The sequence below is a fragment of the Lithobates pipiens genome, unplaced genomic scaffold, assembly GCF_037356315.1.
Source record: "Lithobates pipiens isolate NorthernLeopardFrog02 unplaced genomic scaffold, aLitPip1_a1.2 Scaffold_3, whole genome shotgun sequence".
NCBI classification, from domain to species: Eukaryota; Metazoa; Chordata; class Amphibia; order Anura; family Ranidae; genus Lithobates; species Lithobates pipiens.
The window spans coordinates 167,489,188-167,506,316 of NW_027507790.1; the positions used below are offsets into that span (position 1 = coordinate 167,489,188).

The 17,129-nt window shown below is 40.4% G+C and overlaps 1 protein-coding gene across 1 annotated transcript in view; it reads right to left on the bottom strand.

Moving 5' to 3' along the window:
* The window catches only part of RASGRF2 (Ras protein specific guanine nucleotide releasing factor 2), a 498,296-nt gene that overhangs the window by 214,944 nt on the left and 266,223 nt on the right, over positions 1–17,129 (bottom strand). Inside the window, exons 9-11 of the mRNA XM_077462462.1 lie at positions 12,703–12,821; positions 11,059–11,219; positions 86–152 (exon numbers count right to left, since the gene is read on the bottom strand). Of these exons, the coding sequence (XP_077318588.1) occupies positions 86–152; positions 11,059–11,219; positions 12,703–12,821 (347 nt within the window). The remainder of the gene's footprint in view (positions 1–85; positions 153–11,058; positions 11,220–12,702; positions 12,822–17,129) is intronic.

Consider the following 17,129-nt stretch of genomic DNA (forward strand, 5'->3'; position numbering starts at 1 on the left):
CTTTAATAAATTAGCAAGTTGTTACATCTATACACATACACCATTGTGATTTTTAGGAAGTAAAAATCTATACAGGCTTACTTACAGTCATCGTCGTTCATATCTGGTTCTTCAATCAGCGTACATTCTATTAGAGAGAGAACTCCACCTGTCTGTACAGAAAACACATCATTACAACACCACCAATAAATAGCCTTTTGTATCACTTCTGCTTTCCTTAGATTGTAGGCCTCATGTACACTTCTGGTGCTAAAGGGACATTTAGGCTTCATGTACATGGGACGTTTTTACAACCTCTCCTGAACGATATAACTTGACAGATAGTAACTCACGTTTTGCGTTTAAAAAAATATATATATATATAATTTTTTTATGCTCAGAAAGGAAAAACACCTGAAAAAAAATGTGTCTAAATGCGAGTTACCGTGTTTAGCCTCATTTGGCGGTTGAAATGCCTCTAAACTCAGCTTCCTAACCCATTTTTTGCATTCCAGAAAAGCCTCTAAACTCAACTTGACAGAACTTTCGTGACAGAACGTTCATTTTGCTCATGCGTATTTCAGTTGGTCATTTGCCAGTGTTTTATAGCTTTATACCTGTAAAATCTTTTTATCAACCAACTTACAGACAAGTGAAAAGAATTCTTCTATTTGCAGTTTATTGGGCCACAATTCTAGACCAAGCATAATTCATTTCATATGGATAAGTGGTAAAAGCCTCCAAACACAACTGCCTAGAAACTACTGTAAATGACCCTGTGTACATGGACTGATAAGATAACATAGAGGAGAGTTCAGGAGCAGTTGAAAAAAATGTCCAACTGCTCCTAAACATCCGTTTAGCAGCAGCAGTGTACATGAGGCCCTAGGAGCAGTTGGGCATTTTTTTCAACTGCTCCTGAACTCTTCTCTATGTTATCTTATCAGTCCATGTACACAGGGTCGTTTACAGTAGTTTCTAGGCAGTTGAGTTTGGAGGCTTTTTTTGGAACACCAAAAAATGGGTTCAGAAGCTGAGTTTACAGGTATTTCAAGCGCCAAACACTTCAAAAAGTGGCTAAACGCAGTAACTCACGTTTAGCCGCATTTCGTTTACAGGTGTTTTTCATTTTTGGCTATTTTGAAAAAAAAATATTTTTAATTTTTTTTTTCAAAAATGCTTCTAAACGCAAACGCGGCAAAACGGTAAGGTGAGGATTAATTGCTAGAATTAATACAATGGCTACTGTTAAAGTTTTTTTTTTTTTTTTTAAATAAAGCACCCATGTAAAAGGGATTGTAAAGGCAGATTTCTATTTTTTTTAAATCACAAATATGTTATACTTATCTGGTCTGTGCAATAGTTTTGCACAGAGTAGCCCAGATCCTCCTCTTCTCGGGTCCCCATCTGGCTCCTCCAGTGCCCCCATAGCACGCTGAATGCTCACTCCCAAGACGGCTCTGCCAGTCCATATGACAACCACAATGTGGTTTGGCCCCACCCCTGCCTCACTGGATGTGATTAACAGCATTGAGAGTTAATGGGAGAGCCGAGAGAGCTTCTAGTCTCATGCATATCGCTGGATCGAGATCCAGCTCAGGTAAGTATTTAGGGGAGCTGCATGCAGAAGGTTTTTCACCTTGATGCAGAGAATATATTAAGGTAAAAAATATTCTGCCTTTAGAATCATTATAAAGTCACAATTTAGGAATCCTATCAGATACCTCTAATTCTGCATTTGCTCTGGAAGATTTCATAGTGGGCTCCTACAAAACCTTACGGAATACACTTTTTAGGTGTATTAAAGATCCACACCTGTTAACCATCTCCATGAGGACAGTGATCAGAGCATGGGTGTCGGTGATTCCTTCTGCTAGAAATGGCTTGAGACATTATTCTCCAGATACTCCCTTATGGCTAAACCCCTCTCTATCAGAATTCTACTCTATCCCAGACCCCTCCCTGTGGACCGGTCATGGTGTCCGTTATTTGTCCCATATTTGTGAGGGTGGTGCATTGCAGATGTTTGAACAACTTAAGTATAAATATAAATTACACAACCCCCACTTTTTCCGGTTCCTCCAGCTCCATCGCACCTTTACTGCACAATTCGGGACATCTCCACCACTTCTATGTCACTCTGATATGGAATCGCTTATTAGGGAAGAACCCCTTACAAAAACCCTTTATCGTCAATTTACAAATTATTACAACCGATTGTGCCCCATGGGATGGATAATCTTCATTCCTACTGGGTGGCGGAGCTTCCAGAGCTGGAAAGGGGAACTCCCTTTCTCTCACTTCATATCTTCTAGAGATCATTTGATTCAGTTTAAAACACTTCATAAATATAATTTTCTGCCACATAGATTACCTAAAATCTACCTGGACTGTCCACTGTGTTGTTGCTGTTGCCAGGCTGAACAGGCCAGCTATTTACATATGATTTGGTCCTTCCCTCTCTTACAGGTCGTTTAGTCTAGTCTAGGCTGGTAAATGCTCTGGCCACTTCTAGAGCTGTTTGTACATTATTAAGTATACTCCTGTTTTAAGCTTGAAAAAGCATTCTACTCAAGTGGAGAGTTTCCTCTGCAACTACTCTGAATATGTGGGGGGTCGCTGGTCAACTTGGTCATCCCACTGTACAAAGAAACTGTCCAAAAAAATGTTACATGTTACATCTTAATGGTTTCACTCTTAATTCAATTTTAGTCAACCAAATAGCATAGTCATGGTAATACTGTATGGCCTATAAAAATAGCTAAGTTCGTTGAATGCTAGAGGTTAATGGCACTGCCGGGACAGGAAAATGTGGACGGTATTGCTAGACTGGTCGTGATACTCCATTGCTCAAATCCTTCGTGTACTTGAACTAGGCTTCAATAGGCTCGAAATTTTCAGAGGAACCTTACCCGCAGGATAGACTTGACAGAGGGCTAGGCAATACAGCCCATGGATTAATTGACAAATCAAGTAGTGTTCCCATGTGCAGGGCGTGGGGATGCTTGATTTGTCAATTAATCCATGGGCTGTATTGCCTAGCCCTCTGTCAAGTCTATCCTGCGGGTAAGGTTCCTCTGAAAATTTCGAGCTTATTGAGGCTACTGCCTATTTTTAGCAAAGTCCTCTGTTCATGACAATAGAGGTATCTACAGATTTGAGTAACCTTTTCCCTCTCTACTCAGAATATTAGGAAGGGTGGATTTAAGGGAAGCAGTCGTGGCCATATACCAGCTTGGGACAGAGCCACACAAACCAGTGACAAGCATTTGCATGTAATGGTCCCACCACATACATTTTTGATTAATTATTCCAGAAATATCAACTTGCCATCTAATTATTGCTCTTCACCCCTGAGGAGGGTCTCTGTGACGTCAGCGACTGGAAACGTGTTGGGATGTGGGTTTATCAGCTTAGCGTATGGTTAACATTCAATGGTTGGAGTTTTTTATGCAATCATGTGTACGTATAATTTTTTAATACCATAGGGACACTGTTTGTTTAGTAGTCCCTCTGGTTTAAGTGTATTTATGTGTATTTATGTAATTTTGTCTTGTATTTGTTAATAAAGTATTTTTTATGGTTTCTATTGTTGTGTTGTGTTGGTGGTCATTTATAATCCCACTCACATAGGGGTACTTTTTTGTTTAAGATTTATTAGGGATGAAACCACCACACAAGAGTCTTTTGATCCACTGAGAGCCCCCTTCCTTTATTGCAAAAGTTTAGTATTAGTATTAAAATTTGTGTTACTGATAAAGGTCTATTTAAACTAAAAGGGCTCAAGTTAGGGTTAAAGTGTGCGACTTAGGCTAACCATAGACAGCTCAAATACTGACAAAGGTTTTGATTTAAAAATCAACTAAGCCAGATAAAAATGTAATGGATAAACAGTGACTGTATACTATCAGATGCAGTCAAAGTTCTGCCAAATAAAACAGCCAGTAGTGGAAAAGCTTGTATCCATGCTCTCTCAGGAGTGATGCCCAAGATGATTAGTACTCCGGATTAGATGACATAAAAATAATCCTATCCAGAGATATATACCTTTTTCTAGATATCAAATTATCCCCTACTGACCATCTTGGGCACCACTCCTGAGAGATCGCTGGCGTGTGTTCACTGGTGGTCCTCATCTGACCTCTTTGGGTCGGGACATTTCTCCCTGGCTTTAGGATGGTCACTACTATTTCTATTTTTAACTTTGCCGGCAGTGGTTAAAACAATGCTTTTCTACATAATATCTGGAGAAATAGAGGGGACATTTTTCAATGAGCACACTAGTTCAGGTGACCTGGGTGTCCCCAAGGGATTCCCCTAATTTGCAGGGACTTTCCCAGTTCCTGTTTTGGTATAGTAAAAAACTAAACTGACAATAAATTTACTGATAGTAAAAACTAAACTGACAGGGGTTATGACCCTCCCTTACCCTATCCAAAATGTTTTAAAAAGTTTTGCCTATAGTTCTACTTTAAGCAAAAAAAACCTGGTAGGGGTTCTACACCTTCACCAGTCTACAAAAAAAAAAAGAAAATGAATCATAGATCTGGCTAGAGATACATCTTATTTGTGATGATGCAATAGTTACAACACATCTATCTGCCACGAAAACAGAGAGGCATGTAACCCATTATACACTTTTGTGTAGAGTTTACAACATTATCCATTTAATGACAGGACACTTTATGCCCTTAAAGTGTAAGAGCATTCTCTGGCAAAGTGCACTTATTTTTCTTTCCCTGACATAAACAATCTCCCCCTTTCCCCCCACAGATGTATATTTACCAAGATCTGATGGCCATGACCTCCTTGTTTACATCCAGCGGTGAAAGGCTCCCTCTCCTAGTCACACCTGTTCAGTACAATCCACAAACATCTATGGGGTGGTCTTCTGGCCAAGAGACAGAGGTAGATGAGCCCCATAGAATTCTATGAGGCTGTACTTCACAAACACAGCCAGAAAAAGGAGCCTTTCACTGCTGGAAGTAAACAAACAGCGAAGACAATGGCAGTTAAATCTGGATAATTATACACATGTGTAGGAGGAGAGTGGGATTTTTTAGTTCAATGCAAAAGGGCAAATAGAAAAAGAGCAACATTTTTCCTTAATGGTCTATATTAAAGCGGAACTTCACTGAAAAGGGGAAGGTCCGCTCTTCCTCCCCCACCTCCCTCCTCCCCCACCTCCCTCCTCCATAACATTTGGCACATCATTTTTTGGGGGGAGCAGATACCTGTTATTGACAGATATCTGCTCTACAACTTCTGGTCAGATTGCCGTGCCTGATCCAAGTGGAAGTTCTGACCCTCCTCCTTTCTTTGCAGCCCCCTGGGACACGTCACAGGTCCCTGAAAGCAGCGTGGTTAATGCCTGCACAGTGAGCAGCCGGCTGTGAAGCCGCAAGCAGTCACAGTTGGCTGCCCACAGTGGGTATGCCGGCGCCAGAGACTGAACCCCGGTGAAGAAACGGAGGCAGCGAGGACAGCACTGGATCTTGGGACAGGTGAGTGTCCTATTATTAAAATATATAGAATTTAGTATATCTCAAAGAAAAAGCGGACTGTGTGGGCATATCATGAGGCAAAAAATTGTTTAAAAGGTTTCTTTAATTAACAATAAATTAAAATAACATATAAAATTGAAACAACACCCTAAATTTGACAAGGTGAACAGATACCCACTATTCACAAATGTGGAGGTTGAAGCCTAAGTAATGTAAAATTATGTAAAAAGTATTAAGGATAATATAGCAAGTTATGATACAATCACTCCTCCACACATTGCTTGTCAATGCGTTTCACACTTTTGGAGCTTCCTCAGGACAATACTGGGTAGTTGCTGATATACGATTTAAAAAAGAGAGAAAAAACTAAATATAAGTATCCATAACAGTGACAATTTGTATATGTACAGTAATATTATAATGTTCATATGCATCTTGGAAAGTTACACATATAACATATCATATCACATTTGTATGCCTGCCTGCTAAACCTTGAATCAGAATGGGGAATGGGGACACCACACATCACAGACTGCGACTCAAAACACATCTACGCTGGAGAACAAGCTTGAGATATACCAATCAAGATATATGTATAAATTGACTGAAGGAACATGTATACCCTCCAAAGGGGACATCGCTTTCTGGGAGTTTCTGCAAGTGAAATTGCAATTTGGACATGTAATAAAGTGTGTCTCAAAAATGTATATAATCCATATTGTTCCCAGTGCCAACAAGTCAAACCCAACAGTGACTACCCTTGGAGAGGCCAAAGCAAGAGACTGGGGACAAGCACCCAAATTATACCGCCTGTGTCAGATGTGGATGTCTAGAGATGTATAAGTATTATATCACTCACAACGGTATTGTAAAACAGTATAGGGTTACACATTGATGCCATAGAGTGCTTACCAGGGTTACGTAGCATCGTATATCTTTCGCTAATAGTACTCCTATCCTGTATTCACCAAATAGTTTTCAAGCCTCATCCAACTACAAGGAGACCTGTAAGTAAACTATATAAAAACGTGCTACAGTATATACACGGGAAAAATAGAGACAAAGGAATTTAATCTTTGCAGTGCGCAAAGGTACCCACCTTACGACAGGTTGTATGTTATCACTGTATTTGGGTTATCTGGTAAAGCAAAACTCAGTAGCCCTATGTAGGGTAAAGGCACCTAAGGATATACAAACAGGTGAAATAGCATAAGTGTGTACTAAGGATAGGTGAACCATTCGGCCTGAGCATAAGTTTGGGCTGAACTTTGGTTTTTCAGATGTTCTGCGAACACCGAACAATATGCAGTGTTCGGGGCAAATTCGACAGCCGCTGGAACACCGTTAAAGTCTATGGGACGCTAACATGAAAAATAAAAAGTGCTAATTTTAAAGGCTTATATGCAAGTTATTGTCATAAAAAGTGTTTGGGGACCTGGGTCCTGCCCCAGGGGACATGTATCAATGCAATTTTTTTTTTTTAAAAGGGACTTTTTTTTAGGGAGCAGTGATTTTTTTAATGCTTAAAGTGAAACAATAAAAATGAAATATTCCTTTAAATATTGTGCCTGGGGGTGTCTATAGTATGGGTGTCTATAGTATGCCTGTAAAGTGGCCCATTTTTCCCGTGTTTAGAATAAGTACCACAGCAAAATTACATTTCTAAAGGAAAAATTGTCTTTTAAAACTGATTGTGGCTGTAATGAATTGTCGGATCTTGGCAATATAGATAAAAGTCATTGAGAAAAAGAGAATCCCCCCAGTCCATTACCAGGCCCTTTTGGGTCTGGTATGAATATTAAGGGGAACCCCGAACCAAAATGTAAAAAAACAATTGCATGGGGTCCCCCTAAAATCCATGCCAATCCCTTCAGGTCTGATATGGAAATTAAGGGGAACCCTGCGACAAATTAAAAAAAATGGTGTAGGGGTCCCCCCAAAATCCATACCGGACCCTGCAGGTCTGGTATGGATTTTAATGGGAACCCTGTGCTAATTTTAAAAACAAAATGGCGTAGGGGTCCCTCCCAAAATCCATACCAGACCCTTATCCGAGCATGCAACCTGGCAGGCTGCAGGAAAAGAGGGGGGGACGGGAGAGTGCCTAGCCCCTCAAAGCACCTTGTCCACATGTTGATGGGGACAAGGGCCTCATCCCCACAACCTTTGCCTTGTGGTTGTGGGGGTCTGTGGGCAGGGGGGCTTATTGGAATCTGAAAGCCCCCTTTAATAAGGAGACCCCCAAATCCCGGCCTCCCCTCTGTGTGAAATGGTAACGGGGTACAAATGTAAGTGTGTCGGGACTCTACAGTTTATAGGACCGCATAAATAGCTGCAGATGGACACCGGTGGCAAGAAAAAGCGCCCTGAGGCGATTCAGTTCGTATAGGTAGCACTATACAAGTCATTCATTCATTCATTCATTTATACCCCTACCATTTCACAAAAAAAGTGGCAAAATGTTAAAAACGACAAGACACAGCTTGGGGACAAGTCCTTTATTAAAAAAAAAAAAAAAAAAAATGTCCCACGATATCCATTCATCTTCTTCTTCATGCAGCAACAGACCGAAAAAAAAATCTGCCACCAATCCACCTCCATGGGAGGCTCCCACCATGTGGCGCTTCAGCGCCTTTGACAGTTCTTATATAACTGAGGGCAGGGCCACCGGGTAATGTGGGTGACCCTGCCCCCTCTGACACCACTGGGACTTTCCCATGGCTTCCCCAATACCGTTGTGAGTGATATAATGGAGGCATATTTGTACATCTCTAGACATCCATATCTGACATGGACGGTATAATTTGGGTGCTCGTCCCCAGTCTCTTGTTTTGGCCTCTTCAAGGGTCCTTACTATTGGATTTTACTTGGCACTGGGAAAGGATTATTTGGAACAATATGTATTATATACATTTTTGAGACACACTTCATTACATGTCCAAATTACTATTTCACTTACAGAAAATCCCAGGAAGCACTGTCCCCTTTGGAAGGTATACATGTTCCTTTAGTCAATTTATACATATATCTTGATTGGTTTATCTGCAGCTGGTTCTCCTGCGTAGTGTGGTGTTCCTATTCTTTGATTCTGTCAGAAACCATGAATCAGACTGAGACAGAAGTACAGTTAAATCTCACTTGTTTAATAATAATATAATATTATATAATAATATATAAAATAATATAATTTTTAATAATAATAAAAAAAAAAAGGTAAACAGAGTAAACGTAGTCAAAACACAGCCAGAGTTCAGGAACCGGAACGGATAGTCAGACAAGCCAGAAATGAGTGTAGTAGAACAGCAAGCAGGAAATGGAGCCAGAAGGATTGTCAGTCAAGCAAGTCTTTAACAGGAACACAGGAGAGCGTGACCAAGGCGTGACCTGGGGACGATCATCTGGGCTGGATGGCTTGTGTAGGCAGGACTGACAAGCAGGATATCATCAACAGGTGAGTCACTGTGGAGATATAGGAGCTGGCAATTAGCTGACAGCTGAGCGGCCAGCTCAGAGAAGGAAGGACTGAGCCCAGCCCTGACAGATTCAAGGTTTATCAGGCAAGCATACATGTGCTATGATGTGTTATATGTGTAACTTTCCAAGATGCATATGAACGTTGTAATATTACTGTACATATACACATTTTCACTGTTATGGATACTTATATTTTGTTTTTTCTCTCTTTTTTAAATTGTATATCAGCACTTGCCCAGTATTGTCCCAAGGAAGCTGCAAAAGTGCGAAATGGGTTGACAAGCAATATGTGGAGGAGTGATTGGATCATAACTTGCTATGTTATCCTTGATACTTTCTACATAATTGTCCATTACTTAGAATCCAACCTTTACATTTGTGAATATTGGGTATCTGTTGACCTTGTCAAATTTAGGGTGTTGTTTCAATGTTTTATGTTATTTTAATTGATTGTTAATTAAAGAAACCCCTTTTAACCATTTTTTGCCTTGTGATATGCCCTCAGTCTGCTTTTTCTTTGGGATATACTCTCAATCCTTCTATATGCTTATTTGATGTTAGCATAATAGTAGGGGGGGGGGGTTAGCTGCTGACTTTAAATTTTTTAGCAGATGACTGAACAACCACTTTAACTAAATATAATTTTTATTTCAAAGTACAGATTTCATATGTTAGCAACCTTGAATAAATACATCTTTTTTATAGGTTTTAATTAGGAAGCAATAGAGAAAATAAGATATAAATATTTTTTGTGATTGTTCCCAATGCTACATTTACTGAAGTTTACCCTAGATTGTAATTGTCTAGTTGCTCTGGGTATAAGAATACTAAATAAGTGCTCTTTTATGCAGCATACCAAAGTCCCAGAGGCAAAAGACAAATGTCTCTAATTGGGGCTGGATCGCTTTCTTTCCCCTTTGATATTACATTACAACACGCATGGGTGCATTACGTTCTTGTACATACATTTTTGGCTAAAAAGTAAAATAAAGAGAAGATTGTGCTAACAAAAACTTAGCAACACCATCTTTATTCTATAGTAAAGCTGGACTCCAGAAAAAGTCAGTTACACATTTGAAATATATATAGATGAACTGTTTTAACTTCCAAATCTATTTAACCAACCTTGTGATTCACACACTGCAGTAACACTGCACAGTCAGGAAAGTCACTTTTCTATTGCCTGATTCAACTCTATAGCTTCCTAATGCCGCGTACACACGACCGGACTTTCTGGAAGACTATGTCCGAATGGATTAGTCTGTCGGACAATCCGGTCGTGTGGGCTAGTCAGATCATTAAAAAAAAAAAAAAAATCCAACGGACCTTGAAATAGAACATGTTTCAAATCTATCCGACGGACTCAATTCCGACGGATTAAAATCGGGAAAATCGTTCGTCTGTGTGCTGGTTCGATGGACCAAATATGACGCAAGGGAAACAATTTTTCTACTGACTATTGAACTTCCTTGTTTAGTCCCGTTTATGTTATCACGTTCAAAACAAACGGACTTTCAAACAGACTTAGTCCGTTCATGTGTGGCCAAGTCCGTTCGTTCTGAAAGTCCGTCGGAATATGAAATGTAAGATTATGCCTTTATACATGTGTGTTTAGATCTATTTCTAATGCTTTTGTAATGTGCTTTTTTTCCCTTTTTTTCCTGATTTGAAAAATCTTTATTTTTTTATTATATCATGGATGGACTAGCCCATTCATACATATCTGCAGAAACAGATAACCAGTCATACAGACCTACTGCTCATGTATTTGCAAGCAGTATATTCATATAATGTTTTGCTGTAGCATCAACTTTGCCCACATCTCTTGACCAACCCACAGATTTTATAGAAGCAATGATGATACTGCAAACACATAACGGCATTTCCTTAGTAACCTGACATTGTACAACATACTTTTCAAGTGTTTTACTATGTGATCCTAAGCTGAAGAGTAAAAAGATCAAATACTGAGCAAAGTGCTAGTAACAGAATCTGTCAATGACAGATGGTTTCAGCACCTGCACCACGCTGCCTACAGGACATGTACTGTATTTGCACTGTAGGCTTAACAGTGTAGTGTAATTTGCAATGCATGTCTTACCTTGAGTAAATGCAGTTTTCCCCCTGAGCTTCTAGTGCATATTAAGAAATGTTTTGTGAATAAAAAGCATTGTCTTTCCCCTTCTCTCTTCAAAGACAAAGGCCCCAGGCGGACTTTACTTAGTTTCCCTCTCTCCACCGAGGGCACTTGGATAAGAGTACCTGGAATAAGATTTGGCTTGTTATTCAAACAGGCAGTTGTATGCAACACTGGACTATGAAATGCTGGAGTATATCAGCACATGACACCTTCATTAATTCTTGCCTCTAAGCTATTTTACCATGAGCTTGAAAAAGGAACAACATGGCAAAATTAAAACATTTTTTGGGAGTGTTCAGTGACTGATATTTTCCCTCCATAGGCAGAACCCATCATGTGGCGGTACAAGGCTGTAAGAACATACTGTACAATTGCTCTGGATACTGCATGGCTCAGATAATTTCCATCAATCGCCTTAAAATTGAGGGCCTGTTCACACCATATGCGTTAAGGTGGGCTGAGCAGCCTTACCTAATGCAGTCCCAGTGCGTAGACAAGGCAATTTGCACTGAGTCCTATATGTTCTGTTCACATCACTGTGCTCCACTGGTGTGCGGAGAAAGAAAGTAGGACATGCTATACTTTTTTAGCGCAGTATGCATTGCAACCCATTGAAAGTATATAAAGATAAATTAAATTTCACTTAGTGATGTTTCAATGAGGTTGAAAAAAAATAAAACAATACTTCATTTACAACGCATTGGCGGCACGGCTTCCTTCATAGCGCACACCAGTGTTAAACACAACTCGTGGTGTGAATCTAGCCATATCATTTTAATGGGATCCTCTGGCCCTGTGCAGATACCCTGCTGAATTAAAAAAAAACAAGATAGATGTTGCTTTTGTGACATCCGTGCCCATTAATTTTTTTTTCTGTATTTTTCAACTGGACCAGACTTGTGTTGGATCTATGGGCAGCCGGATGAAAATGGTAGGCTGCCTCCAATCAGTCATGTTTAGCATCTAAAAAACAGAAGAGAGCACAGCCTTTTTCCATTTTTTTTTTTTTTTGGCCTAAACAGACTTGGAGGTAAGTAAATATCAACGGATGCACATTTGTTTACATACACCTGCTCATAGACTTACAGTGACCTTCCACTCAAATCTGTCTGGAAAAATGACAAGTGGACCTAATTGGAAATCCTAAATGAAAGCAGGTGGCCTATACATTATGAATGGGCTTATAATATTCCTCAATGCACCAAAAATGCATCTGCCTTATTTTTGACAACACAGTGCACCACAACGCACTAGTCACAGGTGCTGTTTTATTCTTACAATGTATGTGTGCTTTGGGGTTACTGCAATGCAAAAGTGTTAATCTGGCCTGGATGTGATAAGCTTTGCATATGCCAGTGTCTGCATGGTTCCAACTCACAGATATTACTGGACAGGGTGGTGACGCATATTGCACTGCTGCCTTGCTTGGGCTGTCATTAGGGGAAATTGCACATCTTTTTAAATACAAAGCTGTAATTTGTACAGGTTTCACAGTATAATTGGGCTTTAGAATAAGAAACATACCTTTATTGAGAGAGCTAGACATCAGATTTAAACAAATAAGAGATACAAACAAAAATATTACCCACCATTGAAACTGCTTACCTTGGCGTACAAATGTCTGACTCGTGTCCAGTAATATATCACATCCTTCCACAATCATTCTTTCAATAGAGAGGTTTTTCCTAATGTTCTCTGTGTCACTAACTTCATCATGCATTACCCTGTTAGATAAAATTAAGCAATTCATAAAGTTTCTTTTTAACACTTACTTATCTGCATTGAACACAGATCAATGAAAAATGTTCTCTTTATCTATGCTTTGTTAACTTCACTTCTGACAGTTTAATATTTTTCCCCTTACAATAATAAAGATTCAAGAAATACCGCCAGGTTTAAGTCATTTTATCTTGTCTGCCCCTAAATGTTTTTTTCATTTTGGATACAGTAAGGAGGGGTATAACCCTTGTCGGGTTTGTTTGCCACCTGGGAGATTTTCCTTCACTTCCTGTTCCATAACTAAAACAGGAAATGGGAGGAAACCCCTTTCTACTGAGGGAGTCCCTTATTGTCATCAGAACTAGTGTCCCCATTGGAAGATTTCCTCTCTGTTGCTATCAGGTGTTTTGTGTCACCAGCTGTATACAACCTTATAGCGAGGCACAAAGTCTAAGGAGTTTCTTGTCTTCATTGGTTACACCAGCCAGGAGATTTAAACTGCATTACATGACACCATTTATCACAGTCTGATTATGGCTTACAGGTGACAGTTGAAAAGGTAAGTAAAAGGAGGACCCAAGAAAACCAAGTCATAACTAGAAGCACAGACCAAATTAATAGATGCACAGGATGAACAATCAGAGCATAAAGAAGAAACTAATTACACCAAGTTGAACTTTAGTCCAGTGTTAGGAGTGTTACGGAAACAGAGGAGAAAACCTACAGCAAGTCCCTTACTTACAACTGAGTTCCATTGCAGGAGATTGTGCGTAAGTGCAACTTGTTTGCAAATCCAGCAAAGATCAGTGTTTGCAGATAAAGGCTGCGAGCGCTGATCAGTGTGTTCATTTATATTACTTTTTTGTGAGTGTTTTTTGTTTTGTTGTTATTCTGTTTCACTCTTTGGTGACCTGGTCATTTTGTTCCCTTGTCATAACAGTGGGCAGAGGTCTCTGGGTCTTCGAAGGTGATGTTGTCTTAAAAAAAATTGGAGGATTATGAGTTGGGCCCATCTTAGCTATGGGTGTCCCTTCCCTACAATACGTTATGTTGATGGCAGATACATACTTTTTTTTTTTTTTTTGGTTTTATATGTACCTTCAAAGACTTTAGACCTGGTAGGATCTATTCATGTTTCTGTTTATGTATTGATTGTATGATATGCATTGATTGCATATCATACAATAGTTGGATTGAATGTACTTTGGTTTAATAAAATAAAGGGCTGCTATGGCCACTTGAATCCAAAATTGGATTTGTCGTCTGGTCATTTTTGGGATGGGTTGTGTTCAGATTACTGGGGTTAGATTATAATCGAGCTTTGGTGCTCTACGATTCCCTCAGTCATGACTGCTAAGCACAGCACAGGAGCAGGCCTTACATGCTCCATAGACAGCTCCCCTGTGTCAGCCATTGGCATCTACAGGGGAGAGGAGGGAGCACCAACAACAAATGGCCCATAGCAGGTTTATGGGTGACCTTACTGCTAATGCATTACCAGCCATTGTTGGAGCAATCTCTTTCTCCTCTCCTCTGCAGATCTTTCTTTCACCGGGAGTTAGTATAGGTGTTGGGGGGGGGGAGCAGTTTCAGGATTAGTTACCTATACCTTAGAATTCTACTTTAACCTATTGCCGACCGTATAACTTACATAAACGGCAGCAAGGCAGCTCTCCTGTGCAGGATCAGATACCTAGTACCTGATCCTACACTTCCGGATCTGGGAAGCACACGCGTGCAGACGACGATCTGCTTCTGCTGTGATTATACACAACGTGAGTTGATCTGCGGGATCGTGGGCTTAATGTCCACCTGCACCCGCCAATCATTTGGATAGAGAGCCAGAACGATGATCCGTCTATATAAACAAAGTAGATCATAGTTCTGTTAGTAGGGAAGGTATTAATCCTGTGTTCCTGAGCCTATACTCTTGTTTCTCAGTTCAGTTTAGGATGCAAGATGCAATCCCAATAGTTTAATGGTAGTGACACAAAAGGAAAAGTAGTAAAAACAGAAGTGTACAGTATATTGCCATTGTCATAGATACAGTATGGAGTTTAGCACTTAAATACGCAAGGCCTTTCCTGAAAAACACATCCCTGGATGGGAGAATATGCTGCTTTAAAGAGGAAGTAAATTCTCCCACTCTGATGCTTCTTTTCATTTAGTCTATTATAATAAGACATTATTAGACTATAGCCACTGTAATCCAGCCCAAATCGCATATTACTTACTGTTTATAGAAACTTTAAAAAACTTGTTTCCAGGCGTTAGGCAGCGCCATCTTAAGTATTGTTTTCTTAGTCCACAGTGGAGTGTATTTCCGCCCTTACATTGAGCACTTCCTGTACTGTTAACCAAGCCTCCTTCTCAATCCAACGTTTCTATGGCAACCCTGCTTCCCTGTTCATAGCTTACTTGTTTATTTCATAGTATTTACTTGTGCCGATGGCTAATGTTTCCCTTTGTCAGACTTATCAGCTTCAGCTGATAAGACTGCAGTAATGGCCATGTTTAGACTGTATGTGAGGTCACATGGTCACATGGTGTGTAGGAGGAAGCTCTGAGTGATTAGCAGAGTTCAGTGTTGTGCCGTAGGAATTCCCGATAACAGATAGATAAGACAGGGAGTATGCCTTAAATCAGGGGAGATCTGGGCATGCTCAGTGACTTCATTCTACAGAACAGCAAGGATTACAACAATACTAAGCAAGTAAGGAGGTATCTACAAGCAGTGATCATTAGGGTTTTTTATGCTGATTTACATGGGACAAAGTTGTGGGGGAGGGTTTACAACCACTTTAAAACCTGGATATATCTTCCAGCATTGATGGCGTATTTCCAGATGTACAAGCTTCTCATTCCATATGCATTAATACCATCAGAGATGCAGGCTTTTGAACTGAGCACTAATAACAAGCCGGAAGGTCCCTCTTCTCTTTAGTCAAGAAGACATGGTGCCCACACTTGCTACAAGGAATGTCATATTTCCATTCATCTGACCACAGAACAGTTTTCCACTTTGCAACAGACCGATTTAAATGAGCTTTGGCCCAGAGAAGTCAGAGGCTTTGTCTCTGCATGACAGAGCTTTACCTTGTATTTTGTGATCTGAAATTGTTCAACGATTTTTCAGCTTTCAGAGCTGTCACTTTTTAAATGACAATTGCGTGGTCATGCTACACTGTACCCAAACTAAAATTTTAATATTTTGTTCCCATAAATAGAGCTTTCTTTTAGTGCTATTTGATCATCTCTGCGGTTTTTATTTTTTGCTAAATGAATAAAAAAAGACTGACAATTTTGAAACAAAAAGTGTTTTTGTTATAAAATTTTGCAAATAAGTTCTCTCCTTCACTAATGGGCACTGATAAGCTGCACTGATGGCACTGATAAGGCGGCACCAATGAGATGGCACTGACAATGGGCATTAATAGGTGGCACTGATGGGAACTCATAGTCGACACTGATAGATGGAACTGATATGCAGCACTGATGAGCATTGATAGGCGGCACTGATGGGCACTCATAGGTGGCACTGGTGGGCACTGATAGGCGGCACTGATGGGCACTGGAAGGCTGCATTGATGGGTACTTATTGGCAGCACTGATAGGTGGCACTGATGGACACTGATAGGTATGACTGATGGCACTGGTAGACATTGTTAATGGGTACTGATTGACATCTGCCATGGCACTGATTGTCATATCCCTGGGCACTGATTGGCATCTCCCTGGTGGTCTAGGGTGGCATTCCTGGTGGGCGTCCTTTATTGCCTTCCTTGGTGGTCCTGGCCTCATCCCTGGTGGTCCAGTGTGGGTATCCGTGGGGGGGCTGCGCTGACCCCCCTGTCAGGAAAGCCACCAATCAGCTCTCCTCTACTCACATCTATCAGACGCGAGCGAGGAAAAGCTGATAAGCAGTTCTTCCTGTTTACATCGTGATCAGCTGCAATTGGACACAGCTGATCATGTGGTAAAGAGCCTCCGTCAGAGGCTCTTTACCAAGATCAGTGTAGTGGTGTGTCGCGCCTGCAGTTATCCTACTGGATGTCATATGATGCCCAGTCAGGATAACAGAACCAACACCAGGTGTTCTGTCGAGAAGTGCCCCCCATCGAATAAGGTCTGGTAAGTACTGCCCACTATTCGATGGAGGGCACTTCTGCTATAGGCCGGGCGGGAAGTGATTAAGGGAAACTCTGGGGTTTATTTACTAAACCTGGAGAGGCCAAAATCAGGTTCACTTATGCATTGAAACCAATCAGCTTCCAGGTTTTATTGCCAATGCTTAATTGATCAAACTGAGGTTA